Source organism: Strigops habroptila, chromosome 8 (assembly GCF_004027225.2).
Source record: "Strigops habroptila isolate Jane chromosome 8, bStrHab1.2.pri, whole genome shotgun sequence".
Lineage (NCBI taxonomy): Eukaryota > Metazoa > Chordata > Aves > Psittaciformes > Psittacidae > Strigops > Strigops habroptila.
Genome location: NC_044284.2, coordinates 17841655 through 17860953, shown reverse-complemented (window position 1 = coordinate 17860953; position 19299 = coordinate 17841655). Strand labels below are relative to the sequence as shown.

The window sequence follows — 19299 nt, the reverse complement described above, 5'->3', positions numbered from 1 at the left end:
GTCAGCTGTCCCAGTTGTGTCCCCTCCCAACTCCTTGTGCACCCCAGCCTGGTCACTGGAGGGGTGGTGTGAGCAGCAGAAAAGGCCTTTACTTCATGTAAGTGCTGCTCAGCAATAACTAAAACATCCCTGTATTATCAACACTGTTTCCAGCACAAATCCAAACCATAGTCCTGTACTAACTACTATGAAGAAAATAAATTCCACCCCAACCAAAACCAGCACAGATGACTTTGGTTCTCTCGAGTCAGACTTCAGAAACACAAAACTAGAACAAGATCAAGAGAGCCGCTAGAAATATAGCCAACCAATATCTTAGGACATTCACTCTATCTGTAAAAGAAGCCTTCGAACAAAAACTGTATAGTTGTCTGTCTTATGATGGCTTTAAATAAGAGAAATTTGGGCCCAGTCTCCTGGTAGCAGGAAAAACTACCATCACATTGATCTCATTTATCACAGAATAGTTTGGGTTGGAAGGGACCTTCAAAGGTCATCTAGTCCAACCCCCTGTAACAAGCAAGGACATCTTCAACTAGATCAGGTTGCCCAGAACCACATCCAGCCTATACATCTGACACCTAAAACTGGGAAACTGTTACACCTAGTGGTTCTAGTGAAACACAAGAGATTTCCAAACAAAACTCCACCCAAAATTATTCCCAGCTGCTCTCAGTTATGAAAGCCTCACTGGCACTTTTTCTTCAAGGGCAGAATACAGCCACCAGCACACACAAAATCCTCTTTCAACCAACACTTTATCATCTTGCGCACAGCATTTTCTTTTATGGACTAATTATTTTTGTATTCTGACATTTTATAGTTACTTATATGCCTCAATATAGTCTTACCTGTTCTTATGCAGTGCAATACATGGCACTTTAAAGAGTTTGACTTTTGAGTGACTGTTTATCAGCTGTTCCAAGTTTGTTTTGGTAAAATGTTGCAAAAGCACAAAAACATTTTGGTGAATGCTGCAAAAGCACAAAAACATTTTGGTGAATGTTGCAAAAGCACAAAAACATTTTGGTGAATGTTTGGCAAAAGCACAAAACCTAACAAACACAGGAGAATTAACAAACACATAAGAATCACTAAACCCAAAGTTTGCTGTAGATGTGAGCTTTTCAAAGCAGCATCCAGGGATTCAATCACCGCACAGTAATGTCAGTGGCATCATAATTACAGATAAATTCCTGCTGGTTAAATCCGTTATTCTGAAAGCAATAGTTCAGAGCTGATCATTCCCAAATAATTAAATGCCAACAGCCTTTGGAAAACTGTTCCTCTGAAAGGCATGAAGGGGAACCCTATAGCCATGGATTCAGATCCAGGACTTGATGAAGATGTCTGCACCCAGCGCCGCTGGAGGAGCCCGGAGGGGCACACATAGCCTGGCACCACCAGCAACCCAACCTCTGCCTCCCTTCAGAGATGCCACCTTCATCCAAGTCAGCAGCTTACTGTAGTCAAACACTGACAGCTTCCACACCTGCCCCGACAAAGTCCACGCTGGCCAGCTCTCATTTATGTTGTGTAAATTAAAGTTTTATAGGCTCAAAAGAGGCGTGGATACATTTTACATCCACACGCCCTGAAAAATACAATCAGAAAAAAAAATTTCCAAGCATACTGAAAAGCAAGCAGAAACTGAGACTGTTTATTCCCGGGTTTCTATACAACCTCTGAAATTACACATCAAAATAAAGCTTTCAACCCTAAAGAATCAAAAAAACAAATGGAGCTTTCACTTCTCAAGCTGAGATGTGCAGCAAGTTTAAAGTATATTTGGGGGCTGGTTCATGTGAAGTTATTTTCATCTCTGTACTTCCTGGTTGAAGTAACAAGAGTCACAGGCACCAAAGCCTCGCCTGAACAGATTCACGAGTGTTTACTTCAAATTGCCGGAGAAGGGAAGCAAAGAGAGCAGGGTACCTTCAGCACTGACCCAGCATCTTGCTCAGAGGTTTCAGGCAGTTATTTCCCTCATCTACCGATAAAAGGAAAGTAAAGCCTACATATATACTGTGAATCCTCAGAGGAAAGGCACTGTGGAAGCACAGTATGATGGTGCTTTAAACTTCGAAAGCATCTGGATGTGACCACAGCCAGCATTTGCCAGAACCATCCAGCTAAACAGAAATGCATGAGCAGCTGGTTTTGGAGATCTGGGTCTGGATAAGACATCCCAGGGCATCAAGTCCACCCTTCTGCTGCTGCCACTGAAACAAACTCTTTTCATAATCTTTCTTGTTGCCTTTCACCCTGCTAGAGCTATTTCACAGCCTTTGGCTTCAACTGAGCTTATTTATGACTGCCTTATGCATGTTCCTTCTTGTGACTGTATTTTTATTTTAAGAAGCTCTTTCCTTCCCATGGTGTTTACAGCCAGCCCCATTCTCTCTCCAACTTCATTTTGTCAGGGACTTACCTAAGCTTTCAGTCTCTGCTCAGAAAATAACCTGTTCCCTAATGCCTGGCCCTGCTCCAGTTCAAATTAATCTTTCTCAAATGTGGGTGACTGGCTCTGCATAAACTATTACAGATAAGATGGCAGGATGTAAACAGCATTCATATTGCTTCAATTTTTAAGGGAAGAAACTCTCCTGATTCATCCTGGAACACCGACTCTTTCATTTCCAACTTGCAGCAGAAACTCACAGGTTTAAGACCCCAGTGGCACAAATAAGGTACCACACTCAGTACTGCTTCTATTTCTCCGCCACTCAAGGCTAAGCCCACTTCTCCTGTGGTCTAACCCCCTCTGTTACAACCATCCCTGCCAACCGTGTTTTACCAGCACGTGTTCCTAATATACCTGTGTGCTTTGTGCCATGCTCACAAAAAGGTCATTGCTCGTCCACCATCTCTCTCCCTGTCGAAGAGCTTCACTAACCTCTCCTCATCCCAAACAGCGTTAAAAGGGAACTACTACTACCTTCTCCTTCAGGTCTTCTGTTTGATACCAACTCCTTTCCCCAGCTGGGCAAGAGCCTTCTGCAGACTGGTCTTAGGCACTGCACTTGCCCCTTTGTGCTCTTCCCAGCTTTCTACTGGCAACTTTTTGTTGGAGACTATCAGGCTACCTGGATTTTTGCTTGTAGCTAACACAGCTGTTCTCAGCCCCACATCATCATCCATTCAGAAGCAGAAGCATTTCTTCTCTGAATTGCAGATAACCTGCAGATCTGTACCCTTGCTCACCACCATGTCACCAGACAGGCATCCTTCCAGTGCTATTGCTAAAAACTTTCCAGTAAGATAAAAGTACATTTTTGCCACATTGAATTGCTGGCATTTCCCATGCAGCTAAGCTGATTCCACTGTTGCATACATGACCAAGGTGTCTAGGACAGACCAACACCACTTACAACACCATGAAGGCTGATTCCTGTTCACAGCCTTCTCACCAGCAAATAAGCCACCCAGATGAGCTTGCCATAACATTAACACATAGCCTGCATAGACATTTTAAGCCATTTTACAATTATGTATAATTAAAATGTTTTTAAAACTACAGATTGTCACAAGTCTGTGTATTTAAATCAGCATCTCCTTTCCTCCTTTTCAGCGTAAAATGCAACTCCACAACTCCCTCAGTAATTGGAAAATTAATATTAATAATCGTCATATCACATACTTGAATACTCTAATTAAACCAGACTATATCTAGCCAGAACTCGGATGGACTCATTGCAAGGTAAAGGCAAGACAAGTCTGAAGAAAGGCATGGCAAGGAGCTCTAAAGAGTCAGGTTTTGAGCAATATGCAAATCCAGAAGGCAGTGACTACCAATTATCATCTTCTGTGGCACATTTCCAGAAGCAGTAGGTGTAGTCCTGGCCAAAACCCAGCTCTAATTATACAGTGTCCACCCACTTCAGAATTTCAACTGCAAGTTATTTTTTATGTTCTCTTTATAAGATGTACTGACTAGGGTTACTGGCACAGAACAACTGATGCCTTCCGTCCAAGACTGGGTGCATTTGAAGTGTATGACCCAATTCAAATTGCTTTTATCATTTCTCATCATATTATTTGGACAAAAGACAGTATATTATTAACCGGAATTGACTAAGTCAAGGAGAAGCTTCACTCTAAAGAAACAAAGCTATGTATCACATCCAAGTTTTTACCAAGCTTCAATTTCTTAAATCAATGCAGATTGACAGCTAAACCTCCAGGGTCTGCCATCTGCCAGAGATGCTCCCTACATCCCTCCTTTGTTCCAAAACTGCCTTACTTGGGCAGCAAAGATTTGATCAATATCAAGATGAGCAATGGCAGCGACAAAACAACACCCATTCCCAGGCTGAAGTGCCTGGTTATCTACTGGTTTTCAGTGCCAGAATGGAAATACATTATTCTTGATACCCCAAACCACATTTGTGAAGGCTGAAGCAATGCCAAAGCCAGTTAATTTGAGAATGCTCTCATAGTAACTAAAATCAATACTTTTAAGTCTTTGCCTTCAACAGAGAATCTGATACTTTTCTTCCCCTCAAACGACTGCAGCCTATGCATCCCCTTATTCCGCTGCAGCCTGCCTATTAGGTTTATACTAATTTCAATGAAGCCAGAACTATATGAAGAGGTTATGCAGAAGGAATTCGGGTGAGAGAAAGATTTCCTGAAGTGATGAAACATGTTTCTTAAAACACCATGACACATTGGGAAGGAGGTGTTTTCCCAAGTGTTCTGTGCAAACCTTATCAAAAGCACCTCAATCAGTTATTGGGCTGAAAAAAAAAAGTCAGTTCAAGATGTAACAGAGATAAACAGACACCCTCAGCCAGCTTAATGCCTCTCACCTCCTCTCTGTGTTGTAATGCCTCCACTTCCTGGACATGCGAGTCACACATATAAATAGTGTTGGGCTCTGTTTTTTGTTGTTTAAAGAGCTTTTATTCTTACATATTCATTTGCTACTGTTACAGAACTAACACCTATACATTTAAATAAGCCATAGAAATACTTACCGACCAAATAATTATCATCCTTCTAGACACAGAGTGATCTATGTTCCAGTAAGTAAATGGAAGGAAAGTGATATAAAAAATCTCTTCACCCAAAGCAGCTGAAAACTTGAACAGGTAGTAGTAGAAGTAGTTCTTCACAACATACTTTTGTACGCAACCCTGGAAATGAGAAGATTTTAGAAAGTCTTAGTGAATTAGCAAATCATAGGAAACATTTCAGATATTTTAACTGTTACAGTACTCAGCCTTTAAACCAAATAATTTGTTGGAACAAGTATCAAGAAATGAAGTTTAATTTTTTTACTAAAATGAAAGCTATAATGATAGCTCAACTACATTTGCTGCAGATCAGAAATCTATTCAAACTAAGTAAGGGTAGCAGTCGCACTGACAAAGATTTTCAAGAGATCGAAGCAGTGTTTCCTCCAGGGAAATCAAGTATATTTCATTAAAGGGTACCAATGCATTAATTTTGATTTTTCTACATCTGTAGTTAAAGAAAGAGAGCCACCATTGCTTTCACTGGAAATTAGTTTTGAGATGAAAAAAGTGAACTGTGGTTACTGAACCATTTAATTTAAAATTTGCCTCATTACAGCAGGCAAATTTGCCCTGCTAGTCCCTGAAATTCACTGTCAGGTGCTGCTGGCAACAGTATCCCCTGCACAGCCCTCAACACCGGCCTCTTCCACATGGTCCTTACCCCATGCTTCCCCACAGTGGGATGCTCATGGGATCACCCTGCAAAGAGATACCTTAGCTGCAAGCTACAGCCCTTACATGTGAGGTGGTTCAGCAATTGCAGCTCACAAGCAGATCTGAGTATAAGCAAGGCTGCCAGCAGGCAGAGAGAAGAGCTGCCCCCATCACCACCAAATTTTCACTTTAAGTAACCACCACCAGGTTGTGTCTCTAAACATTACCAGCAGATATATTGCAAGTGCTATCAGGTGGCACTGTTTAGGACTTTATTAAGCTAGAGATTTCACTTTTCTCTGCATTTGGCAGCTAGATGATTTCATTAGATGTACCCCACCTAACACACTCATTTTCTCTCTTTTAAAAGGCTGCAATCAGCCCATCAGAGCTGGGAAGCCACACAGCAGCTTATACTATTAGGGCCATGAGCTTGGTCACTTGTGGAAAGGTTTGTTGTTGTTAGTACACCACTAAGAAATCTTCCACCCTGTCAGCAGGAGCGACACGCAAGTGAATCACATTTTATATAAATATCTATACACTTCAGAAAAAAAGGAGAGAGATATATATAGGAGTAAGATTTTTGATTTGGGGGGTAGAAGCAAGGAAGCTAATCTAGTCTCTCTCCATACCCCCCACAATAAAGTAAAAAATAAATATGAAAGTTGGCTATGTAAATATGAGATGAAAGAACTTCCTAAAGATGGGACTGGAGAAGGGATCATGAAGGTTTCGGTACAAGCACTCTAAGTTAAGATATAGCTTTAACATAAGCTCCTAAAACTCTTCTAAGAGGAAAACTATTATGCTTGGATTGACTGTGTAACTAATCTACCAGAGAGAAACTCATCCTAGATGCTAGTGAGAAAATGTAAAAACTGTCTAAGGAGTCTAGACATGCAATTATGACTCATTGTAAAAGCCATTAGAAGTTCCAGTCTCTTAATCTGCTTTCAATATGGAGATGAGGCAAACTGCATGAAGACAACAAAAGCAAGATGGAAAGAAGTTGCATCCATTCACCTATCATAGGAAAACCACCACAACTTAAATTGATTTTTGCATCAACAAACAGAAAAGATGAGTCAACACTTCTGAAACACTGAGGTCACAGGAGTGTTCCCCCATGTATTAATAATAAAGGTCACCAGTGAGTTACTGGCATCCCTCTAAGATAATGCAAAAGTTTGCTATGGCTGGCTGAATGACAGAGCAATCAGCCTAAGTGTCTCAAGTCTTATACGCCACTTAGAAAACACCCCCAATTCAATTAGCAACTCTGATGCTTCTGTCTGAGATCCTGACACTGTATTTGGTCACACTTAACATGGCCTCAGAGAAAGCCCCCTTCTGGCATCACTAATTCTGCAATTAAGCATCAGTCTCCAATGTATTAGGAATTATGTGCTCTGGTGCTTTTGATCAAAGATGGTCACACGTATCCCTATGGTAACGCTTTTATACTTGGAACCTCATGGAATGAGGGATAAAACTTTCTAATTCCCGTAAGCTCTTTTGTGGGGAAAAAATAATTTTTCAGGTTTTAAAAAAAACGTGGAGTTAAGAAATATTCTGCCAGCAGAAGGCAGAGCCAAGTCCTTCCACACCATTCTTAAAACCTTTGTCTTTCTGTGAGAAATCACCTCTCACTTTTTTGGTTTTGGGGGTTTTTTGGTTGATTGTTTTGTTTTTAAAACTTTTTTTTTTTTAGCACTATACCAGCAGCTGTGGACAGCCCAGCATGTGAGGCAGGGGACAGCGAGATCATACCTGTGACACACGATGATGACAGCCACATGTTAGGCACGCAAGGTATCACACAGTCTCCCCGCTTGATTTTAGGTAGTGTCCAGTAATAAAAATCCAATGTTTTCAATCATTGTGATACTAAAGCATTGTAAAACACAAATAGAGCAGGCTTTCTGTATATGTTTAGCATCTTCTAACAGAAATTTATTCAATCTCTGCTTTTAAACAACTCTGATCTTCAGTTTTGGTTAGTCTTAATGTACTGAAGCAACCTGATGCCTTCCACAATCTCTGAAGCACTTCAGTGGGAGTTAGCATCTCCATCGCTACTCAGTCTGGATCAGAGAGGTTTTAATGGTTGGTAATTAGGGCTGTAGAGAAAATTAGAATTTTCAGAACATTTCAGAAGCAAGGCGCAATAAGCCACGTCATTCGCAGACACAGAAGACAGGTAATTTCACAAAAACTACCCTTCTCATCAAATATAAAATAGTTACTTTGAAAAACTTTGGCTACCCAAATTACAAGAGACTCATATGAACATATGACTCTCCCTAAATTAACTACTTGCCTGAAGTACTGGCACAGTAAATGACTGTTGTAGGTCATCCTAATTTTGCAGTTTCTGCACACTGGTCCTGGGTGGGTCACTCATAGCAGGTGCTGTGGGAGCATCCCCAAAGCCTCCCTATGGAGCAGCAATGACAGGGCCAGCAACGCAGATGAAACTGCCACCACAATGACTCTTGGGACACACTAACACACAATGACACAGCAGAGCAGGAATCCATAATCTTAGGAAGTACCTACATGAAGAATATTCTGCAGCTGAAGGAAGAGCAACTGGACTACTAATAGAATGGATTCAACATACATTTTTAGGCAGAGGTATACCCCCTAAAAGACAGGGGTGGGGGAGAAGCCGTGTAAAGATACCACTCCTTCCAATTCTGAAGAATCTCTCTTGTCAGAGCTAAACAGGCACCAGCTTTCTCTGCTCTGTCTCTTGAGACAAGCTTTGCAGCATTAGACTTCTAAGGCTCAGAGCCTGACCCAGAGATACCATTAACTAATGTTTTGTTCTCAGCTTTCAATTGCTTCAGATCTTTCAGAAGATGTACATGTTTAATTAAAGTTCTTTAAGTCCCTTGTTTCCTTTCCAACATAACTGCCTTGCAGAAGATCAGGAATTTCCCTCCCATAGCCACTGGTTAATGAATTGCAATACTTCTCCTGTAAGGAATTTTTAATACTGAAAAAAGGCACAAAATTTACAGAAGCCACCAAAGACCAGACACCTGGAAAAAAGCCAAACTTCCCATCTAGATGCTGCTATACACAGAGACAATATAAATCACACAACTGAGTCCTGCAGGGCAGTACTGTGTGGAGTATAACTGGTGGGGAAATAACCTTCCGTACTGCAGTATTCTGAATAAGCAATCAGTTTTATGCCACCTTCTATATTTATTAACTGTACCCAGTTGATAAAAGAACTTATTAGGTCACAACAAAAAATCAGATATTGGCGATCAGATTTTGGAAAATAAGAAAACGCAAAAAACATGATATCAAAGGCTTCAGCTCTTTCATCTGCACGGCTGAATGTCAAACAATTGCAGAGGTTTCTGAAGATCCAACAGGCAGCTGAGAGCAGCCAGTAACATCTCCAGCCCCTGTGTATCACCTTCCCAGAAGGAAGCAACACTGGAAACTCATCACTCCAAGATGAAAGAACAGGGTGGCCAGTAAAAAGGGGCTGTGCCCAAGTGGTGGATTCTGGTGTGGTCATGAACTGCTCACAGAGCGGAGTAGGGGGCACAGGGCTGGTGGTAAGGTGATGGAGAAGGTGGAAAAGGAGGGATACAGGCACATGGGAGAAATTGCAGAGATATCAAAGACAGCAGAGGGGAGGGCAGCAGCACACAGAACCCACAAAATGCACACAAGGAACCCCAAGGCATGGAGAACTCACCTAATCAAACTCACATATACGTGCATCTTCCCACTCTGTTCAAGCACTTTTAGTATCAATTAATTCTTTTTCACCCTCTCCAGAATGTGATGCAGCCACTTAACAATGGTTGTCCATGTTACATAATGCCCTTGTTTGTTGGAGATATCTCGAGCTAACTGAAAACCTGAGAAATATGGGGATGGAGACAAACAAACCACAAGAAAACCCTCCTGAAAACACTATAAAGTTTCTCATCAGCTCTGCTATTAGCAGAAAGTGCTTGTTGACTAGCATACAAATCGGCAACTCACAGCTGTTGTACAAGAATTTATAGTGGCATGCACTAATGGCATAATGAGTAGGGACATGGCTTTGAATCATCATTTGATGCAGAAGCAAGACAATTGCTGTGTGAAAAGTAACATGTGAGCTTCAAGCCAGACAACCATAGTACTTTCAATTGTCTGAAGGCAAAGCATAAGTGGGGAGTATAGAAACCAGGCAGACTTCTAGCAGCATTTCAGCAGTTTCTCAATTAATTCAAAGCACCAAAACCAGGCCATTACATAAAGCTCTCAGCAAGGTACTCTAGCAAAGCAGTGCCACACAACCAGCAGCACTAGGATGGCTGGAGGCTAAAGGGGTCCATGCTGCAGTACCAAAGGCTGATACCACTCAAGTAGGAAACAGGAGAAGTATGGCCCAGGACTCCTACCAGCAGTGCCCACTGTGCGCAATACTCACCCAGTCAACCTCTCTCACACCATTCATCCCATCTTCATCCAAACTTTCCCTTTAGTCTATAAACGATGGTCAGCCGAGACAGATATACACACCTGCACAGTCACCACACACCCAGCAGGCCACAAGCTAAGCAAGTCCAGGACTCAGGTAAGACACCTCAGTTTTTTTCCTGAAGATTTCATTTTTTAACCTTCAGATTATTTTCCCTTCGCTCTGATTAGCACTTGGAAGCAGACTATTATAGGTTGTATTTCTGTGTATGCTCTTGAAATAACACAATTAGCCCTCCTTCCTTCTTTGAAAGAACACAGGTAGATGTAACAGAATCTATCAAGTCGTTCAAATATACAGTGGGATAAAATAAGACAGAGCACTTGTTTAGGCAATTAATAGGAAGAATCAATGAAGAAAAAAATTGATTATGTCATCTTTCCTAAATAAAAAGGCTTCTTAAATTAAAAAAAAAAGGGGGGGGGAAGGAAAGAAAAGCCCATACGTATCTTTCAGAGACATATGGAACAGCTGCTAAGAGAAAGATTGAGATTGCTTTGAAACAATATGCCTGCAGCCAGCAGGGGACAGCCTTGTATTTCGAAGACAGCTTAGATGCCTAGTCCGCTTGTCTACCAAGGGCAGATGGTTTTAACAGTCGCATCACTCTGAAGAAGTTTGCCTAACCTGTCTTGCTGACACCACAGGTGGAGGCTCACTGCTTGCTCCTGGCAATCTCCAAGTGCTTCTCTTTCCTGCCACCTAGCCTGAAAACTTACTTAGTGAAATTTAACCTTGACTATTTTCTTATCTACTGTAGACAGGGAACAAATTGCTTCCTTCCTTCTGAAGGCTGACACGGGAGAAGCTTGTTACAAGAATCAAAAGACATAACTGTCCTCTCTTCCAGTGCTTAACTGCCTGCTATTTTCTACAGAAGATATTTAGCATTTTTCCAGATACAGCACTTAACATGCCTGTCTTGAATTATGGTATCCAAAGATCAGACACAATACAGTAATGCTGAAGGAATAGCCCTGCACAATTTATTTGTTTTGCAGGCTGTTTTTAGATAGCATGCCACCATTGAACCATGCTCACTCTGTGATCTCCTCTAACCTTCATGGAAGCACGACCAAGTCTATTGTTTCTCATTCTGCAGTTGAGTATTTATTACAACCTGCTTGTCCAATAGGTACCTGTACCTATCAAGGAGAAGTCAATTTTCAACCATACCTTCAGCTTGACAAATTTTGATTTCTGTTCTCATCCTCCAGGCTACCTGCAGCTCCTCCTATTCAATCTATCTAGGCAGCATGCCTCTCGCCTGCATTTGCCGCTAGTTACTTCCACATGGCTATGAGACGTATTCTGAAGAACGTCTGTACTCATCGCTTTCCATCAGAAGGTGTTCTTCATGGCACTCAAACTTGCACATCGTTCAACTTCATATATTCCTTTCTTAGCAGATGCCTGGAATCTATCCACAATTCAGACAATCAAAATAGTCTGGGTTGGAAGGGACCTTTAAAGGTCGTTTAGTCCAACTCCCAAAACTACCAGCTTACATGCTTTGAGGCTTTTGCTAGTTGCTAATAAAAATGTAAGTCTAATCTTCTCCACACAGTAGTCTCATGGTATCACAATAATGTTTGAGCCCTTTTTTTCCCCAATATAATTTGGAGGAACACAAAGAGGTTTACCTGCCACTATGGTCTTCAGACTTTTTAGCAAAAATCTATACACACATCCCTGACAGAGGGTAATGTCCTCATCTTTATTTCCTTGCATGCTCTTTAGGGAAAGTTGTCCCTCTCATGGCCATTCCAGTTGCCTGAGTAACTCCTCAAATGTCCAGTTCTTACACTTTTGTTTTTAAACCACTGATGTGTGTCAACAGCAGTTTCCTGCCAAGAAAGCCACACAACACCAGCATAAGTAGAGCTGCATGCATCTCCTTGATGAGCACTGTGAAAGCAGCTCACCTCTTTCACCCTCTCAGCCCTGTTTTGCCAGCTAGAAGTTAGGTAGGTTGGACGCTGCTGTTTCAGGTACTCTGACAGAAGCGATGGTTGAGCTTCCCATGCGCTTCAGCATCCTCCTACATTCCAGGAAGGACTGGCCAATTTGTGCAATAAGGAAACAACAGGGCAAGAGAGAGGCAGGAGAGGGAAGGGCTTCCCTGTTTTACAGTGGAAGAACAGGTTTGTTTAATTGCATTTTAATTTGAGAGAATTAGATTGCAATTTTGTGAGATGCACCATGGAGCCTACACCTGAAAGTGCCTGAGGAAGTCACTTTGAGGGTTAAGTAGCTGCAATGTCTGTGGACAGAGGGATTCAAAAACACGAGTTAAGAACCAGAAATTATAGACTGTTCAGAAGGACGGGGACTCCAGCTTCGAAACAGAGATCAAATTTATCTGAAACTCAACATATCCCCAAAGGTTAAGTGTTACTGAAAGTGTTTTTTGATAGAAGAAGGATGCGTCACACAACAACAGTTTTCAAACTGCGCAGCAGTAGACAGCCACCCTGCCCACACACCAGCTCCCTGCAAGCACCACCACCTCTTATCCTTGACTTTCTGCCAAAACACATGAGTCAGAGCGTTACTAGGACCTGCATGGCTGATAGATACCCAGGTTGCTCTCCAGAGGAGGAGGAGTGGGAAGCCCCTCAACTCATTTTTCTCCCCTGCACCAAGTTTGAACAGCTCCCAGCTGTTGGGAGCTCCTCAACAGAAGCACGCAGGAACGGCCAAATGACCATGGAGAACCAGGACCTCACAGTTATGTTTCTCTTCCAAGCAAAAAGCTTATTCTCACCTTAAGACTTGGTTTTAGAAATTAACTATAGCCTGAAAATTTGACACCACAGATTAGTCACATATTTCTACCCAGCAGCAGCATCATGAATCCAGTCAGCTTGCTTTTGCACAAAGATCGGTTCCACCATAGAGGTCTATTCTGAAAGGCACAGAGCAGCAAGGCTTCTGGAAAATAAGTGGGCAGAGTAACACCACACCATTTTCGGACAACTTAATTATTAATCTGTTCTAATCAGGCACTAGCACAGGGGGAAAGTGACTGTTTCCCTAGCAAATAGTTCCAGGATTCAAATCAAACGGCAGTTTTCCAAGTTAGTGCTGAATAAGGCTTCAAGTTAAGTATCATTGCAAATACACAAGTCCCAGATAGATACACAAAGACCACCGTAAACAGGAAGGGACCTGGCTTTTAAATTGCAGCCATAACTGTAGAGAGGCATGCTGGAGAACACCTCAGCAGCCAGCCTGCCCCTGGGGACAAGAGCTGTAGATAAGATGCTCTCAGTTCACTTGCTGCCTCATTAATAGTTGCGATTAGCACATGCCACCCTGCCATACATACCCTCTTCTCCTCCCTAGACCCCTCTTACAGCCTTTTGCTTATTCTGTCCTCTGCTTCATACCATACATACCAGTTCATGGGCCTTATATTGGTCAGGGGACAGGTTTCTCGCTACTAACACCTCTGAGCCCTTTCCCATGCAAATATTTGGTCTTTGGTCTTGCGGCATGACCGTGTCTGACACAGTCTTCTCCTGCAAAGTGAACTACCTCATCGCCCTCCCTTTGCACAGAGAAATGGCAATGGAGAACACTGAAGGCAATACACTTGATTAAACTGGTTAGCATAAGTAAGCAGCTATAATTACACGAAGTCAATCTGGCTGCAAAGGGAATAATATTGACCTGGTCTGATGTGACAGAATGACCACTCAGCTTCATCCATACCAGAACCAGCCGGCTCAGAGAACTCTATTAGCAGTAGCTTGCAACAACCAGTTGCCTTCAAAAGGAAGGACTAAACATGCTTTCTATTTTTACATCTAATAATAAATATTCACAAATACAGCAGTACAATAAAATAGTAATAAATTAGCAATGTAACTATATATTAAAGCATTCACATACCTCTAAATCTAGACCAATGGCAGTTTACTTTGGAAAAAATAAGTTACAGGTGTTAACTCTACTGAGCTGATATGAAGCCCTATAAAGCAGAAACTTGAATAGCCATTTTAAATAAAAATCTTATGGTTTAGACAACACTACCTGTACATTCTAGACCTTAGATTTACTTGCCATAGCAGTCAATAGTCACCTTATGTTGCCCAGATGGCCCATAAATACTCCCTGCAGAGCATACACACAAGGTAAAGTAAAAGAACTGGCTGTTCAAGGAAATTTCCCAGGGAGAACAGATATTCTCCGGCTCCTCACTCACTAAACCTACCCCTGTTCTCCAGAGACAAAAAGGAGAAAAATGACCACAGACAAGCTTTTATTCTTCTGGTTGATATCTGAACTAATGGCCTAAGACATTCAGCAGAATTATAAGACAGTAAGTGGCTCCCCTCCAAGTACTGGAATTAATCCTAGGATCCTGATAGCCTCTCATTACGAGGTCCAGCAGCTTCAAAAGATGACTCGGGCCGTGAGCTGGGAAGCGCTGAGTCACAAAGCACCTCATCATCAGCATAACCCCACGTGGGCTCCCAGTGCAGCCCCTCACATGCTCCCCACACCATCACCCACCTCACCAGCAGGCACCACACAGGATACCCCTTACAATCAGTGACTGAAGTTTCACAAACTTCTATTAGCATCAGGTGTTTCTGCAGCAAGATCTAGAAGATGACTAGTCACTGGTAACAGGCAGCACGTGCCTGGCTTTGCTGCTGCTTGTTCTCCAGAGGGGACACTGGTCTTGCTGAGGAGCAGCAAATCAAGTGCTAACAGGTCTAAACACGGTTGCCACATACTGCTTGAATCTTGGATGCAACTACACTGACATTTTCCAAAGGACTATCAGTCACAAGGCTGGCCAAATCCATCTGATGGAAGTCTCATTCATATATCCCTTACCAGTTACTTTCCATGGGAACCTTGAAACAAAACTCAGACACGTGCAAGGCAGGCAAGCTCCCTCAGCAGCCGCACTGAGTACGAGAGAAAGGAACACAAAGTACCAGAGCAGCAGGAGTGATGCCGAGGGATCTGAATCTTGTGCTCAGCCCATCAAAATAAGAAACTGGATCTCACGTCTCTCCAGCTGCAGCCCAAACCGAGGAACTTCTAAAAGTTCAACTATATTCTATAGGAAGAGACAGCAGTAGCTCTTGAGGCAGAAATGCCTTGCTGCCAGCTATGCTAATGGTGCTCATGGACTTTCTTCACAAGAGTTTGTCTTGCCTGCTGAACCTACCTCAGCTACTGCCAACTTAGTGCTGCATGGAAAGGGAAACACCATGAAACTGAGTAAGTCAGTAGTATGATTAAAAAACGAAAATCAAGACTCTGGGGATGATGCAAGAATCTATTGCAAGGGAGCAATAGAAAAGAGACTTTGACTCAAGCTCCAGAGCAAGTCTACTTCAAATTTTCAGACATCCTATCGCAGCAAAAGTAGTGCTGTCATCTATGTCTTGCCAGTAATCAACTACGTTTTGGGGGATTGCAACATCTGAGATGGATGTGCAGTTTTTATCTTTTTCATTTATTTTTGTTACCATCACCTTGCTGTTATCCCCATTATTAGCTTCCTCACCAAAGGCACAAGCAAGAACTATACAATCACTAGACGTGATCAGGCAGTTTGTAAACACTGCACCAGTTCGGACCAGTTCTAACAGTTAAGGTATAACTACAAAGTAAATATGAACTATACTCTCTCCAAGGCAGAAAGATAGATCTCCAGAGATGATAAAGCATCTGGGGAAAGGAAGTGAAGAAAAACAAAGCTCTACGGAGAACTTTGTATGAGATTTTTTTTTTTTGTTTTATCTTTGCTCTTTTTAATTCACGCTATCAATTTCAGGAGCAAAAGCCCATCAGGAGGTTAGAGATAAGCAGAGCTCCACTTCTTAAATATATGTAACATTTACCTGGCCACTCACTAAAACACCAGAAAAGTCTTCAGAAAGTTAGGCACTAAGTGCACAACTCAAGGACTGCATACAGAGCTCCAGGAAAAGATATCTTTCAAGCAGCTCCAGAAATAAATTCCCTGTAAATCAAACCAATACCAGAAAGAAGCACAGAAAACAACTAAGTATCAGCTAGAGACAGGATAATTACAAAAAGTTACTGTCTTGTCTTCTGTAGTAATAAAACCCAACAGTTCCTTCTCTAAAAGCTCACGGGTTCCATTTTAAGTCAAAGCCGGGGCATAAATCCAGCTAGCACATTGGACTAGCACCATTCTGCACCATCCTCAGATACCTGAGTTTTCACTTGAGGTATTAAAAGTGTTCTTAACTGATCTAGTAACCAAAGGAACATCAAGAACACAGGCTAGGTAATTGATTCAATATTTAAGAAACACATGCAGCCCTTGCTGTCACATTTAAGCATTTCAGTCCTTGTCTCGTCATCTCGGGGCAGTTCCTGTGGGGCAGACAGGACTGAATTACAAAGATTCAGGAATACAGCCACCATTGCACTGCCGACCACTGTAAAAATGAGGCCTTGCTGATGATTCATTTTTTTTTTAAACACATATAATCTGCAGGTTATACAGGGAAAAACGACACTGATGCATCACAAGCAGTACTGCTGACAACTGCGCAACAAATGTATGCAGGAATTAAAGCGTTCCTTCTCTCAGATGAAGAGCTGTCCTATCCATTACCTCCTGAGGGTTTCTACCCCCTCTCCGTGCAGTTTGGCATCCATCCTACTAGGTGTTTCATCCCCTCCCAACCACCATCAGCTGCTAGCCGTCAAAGCCCTTTCCCCAGAGCCTCTCCACCCTGGCTCACAATCTAGCCCATGTCAGATATAGGGCCTGAGGACTGGCACAGAACAAAAGGTATAGGTCTGGAGAGATGGAGCTGTGGCAGCCCCAGCATCTTGCCAACCATTCACCACTTCTTCACTCAAGCATGCAATACACTCTGTTTCCAAGGGATAACCTACTGATTGTCCAAGAACTTATATAGGAACCTGAAAACCTTGAAGACTATTGCACTGTGGTAGTAAAGACAAACTAATATTAGTTACTACCTCACAGAAAACTTCTGTCCTGATAATACAGACCTTGAAACTCCAAAGCTTCAGGAGGGGATGTTCAAGCTGAGCACAGAGCTGCCCAAGGTCACCAGGAGTGAGATGCAGGGGCAATGCTTAGGCCCCTTTCTGCAAACACCTGTAGCTAAGAGCAAAATACCACTGTTCTTAGAGAGTTTATGGCTGAGGACTTTGCTATGTGTATCAGACTCCTAAACCCACTTCTCTGCAGATACATCAGGGCAACCCTGGTTCACTTAGCAACTTAGAAGAGTATGGTTTTTGGCATAAGGATGATCCCAATTCACTTTTTGCATCTCCTGGCAGGTTACAGAAAATCCTCTTTGTAAAAACGGATTGTAAAAACGGATTTCACAGGAGCAGAGAGAATCTGTCTTTACAATTCCAGCATACCACTGAAACACTGTTCAAGCCATTACTCCCACCTCCATCTTCTTTGGGTTTAAACCCAACTTTCACATGTTTCAGAAGTGAGCATCCCTATCATGTGGAAACAAACTCTTCTGCTTCTATCTCCAGGTCTCAGGAGTCTTACCCAGGACATACTCACCCTTCACATGTGAATCACAAAACAACAGCTTTGTTCATGGAGCATTAGCTTCGACAGTATTTTAGTATCAACCCTGTTATATTAACTACATCACTGTCCAAAAGCAAGTAGTGAAAATAAATCTTTTACGTGAATTATCTGCACAATTTACCAAAAATAGTTTACTGTAGTTAAGTAAACACTGAACGACTACCCCAATTTCCCTTATCTGCTAATTGAGAAAGAGTCAAGCAGCGACTGATGAAGAATTTTAGATGCTCAAAACGAGAATCCAAGCAGAGATACAGAACAAGGAAGGGTAAAATAGTACAAAGGGGATGACTGGTAGAGTTGCAGTGTTTGAGGCTGGCCCGTGTTTATTCTGCAGGTTGAGTTTGGAAGACCATTATCACACTTCCTTTCCAAAAGGCACCACAATGTGATCTGCTAATGAATTCAAGTCATTACAGTAAGAGAAAAAGCAGGTCATCCAACCCGCACGCATGGGTTGCGTCATGCCCTTCCCTGCTCCCTTCCGATACGCAACCGAACTACAGACCGTGGGGGAACGCCGTGCCCTGCCCGGGCAGAGGGAACCGCAGGAAGCTCAGCCCGTCTGCAGCAGGACGCCAGCCACAGTGAACGCGCAAACATGACCCACCGCAGGCGCGGACAGGGCTGCGGGCTGCGCTCCTCGCCTGCGCCGAGCCCCTTTCGGTGCGAGGCAGCGCGGAGCCGTGGCCCGGGGACGCACCACAGCAGGTGCACCCCGCTGCAGAGGGACCCACGGTGAATAGAACCGGCTCCGCAGCCCTGCCCACGGGAAAACTTGCACTCCAGGATGAGGCTGCGCTGCTGCCGAGCTGCCCCGGGTACCTCTGCAAACAAACCCCACTCGCACCGGGTATCTCATGTCGGGGGAGTAAACGGAGAACCTCGGAAATGCCTCCCCAGCGGGGCCGGGATGAAGCCCGACTGCGGCACCGCAGAGCGCTGTCACTCACAGCCCGGCGCTTCCATCCCGGCTCCCGCCCGGGCAGGCTCCGGGATGCGTGGGAACCCCCTGGGGAGCCCCGGCGCGCACAGCCGCGGGAGGCGGCTCTGCTGAGTCACGGCCGAGCCCGGCCGCCCCCCGCGGCACTCACCTGCGGGCCGCGGCCGCTCCGCACCCCGCTGGGGGGGCCGCGGCCAGCAGCTGCCGGGCGGCGCAGCGCACCCGCGCCGTTGCAGACGCCGCGGTCCCGGGCCCCCTCCGCGGGGTCGCCACTGCCGCCCTCCTCGGCGGCGGGGAAGAGCCCGCAGCAGCGCTGGAAGCGCGCCACGGGCTGTGAGCTGCGCAAGGTGCGCAGAAGGCGGGCCATGCTGCCGCAGCCCCAACCCGCACCACGCACACCGCGCTGTGCCCCGGCGGCCGCGGGGCCGCCGCAGGTGCGCTGCGCTCCGCCCCGCCCGCCCCGCCCCGCAGGTGCGGTGCCCCGCCCGGGAGCGCCCCCTGCCGGCCGGGCCGTGCGCCCCCCCCCGGCTGCGGGAGCCCCCGACGCCGCGTGTGCGATCCCCCCACCCCGAGAAATTCAGCC

The 19299-nt window shown here is 44.0% G+C and overlaps 1 protein-coding gene across 1 annotated transcript in view; it reads right to left on the bottom strand.

Annotated features, from left to right (window-relative positions):
* The window catches only part of SGPP2 (sphingosine-1-phosphate phosphatase 2), a 35664-nt gene extending 16581 nt beyond the window's left edge, over positions 1-19083 (bottom strand). Inside the window, exons 1-2 of the mRNA XM_030495871.1 lie at positions 18868-19083; positions 4980-5138 (exon numbers count right to left, since the gene is read on the bottom strand). Of these exons, the coding sequence (XP_030351731.1) occupies positions 4980-5138; positions 18868-19083 (375 nt within the window). The remainder of the gene's footprint in view (positions 1-4979; positions 5139-18867) is intronic.
* Between the last annotated feature and the right edge of the window lie 216 nt (positions 19084-19299).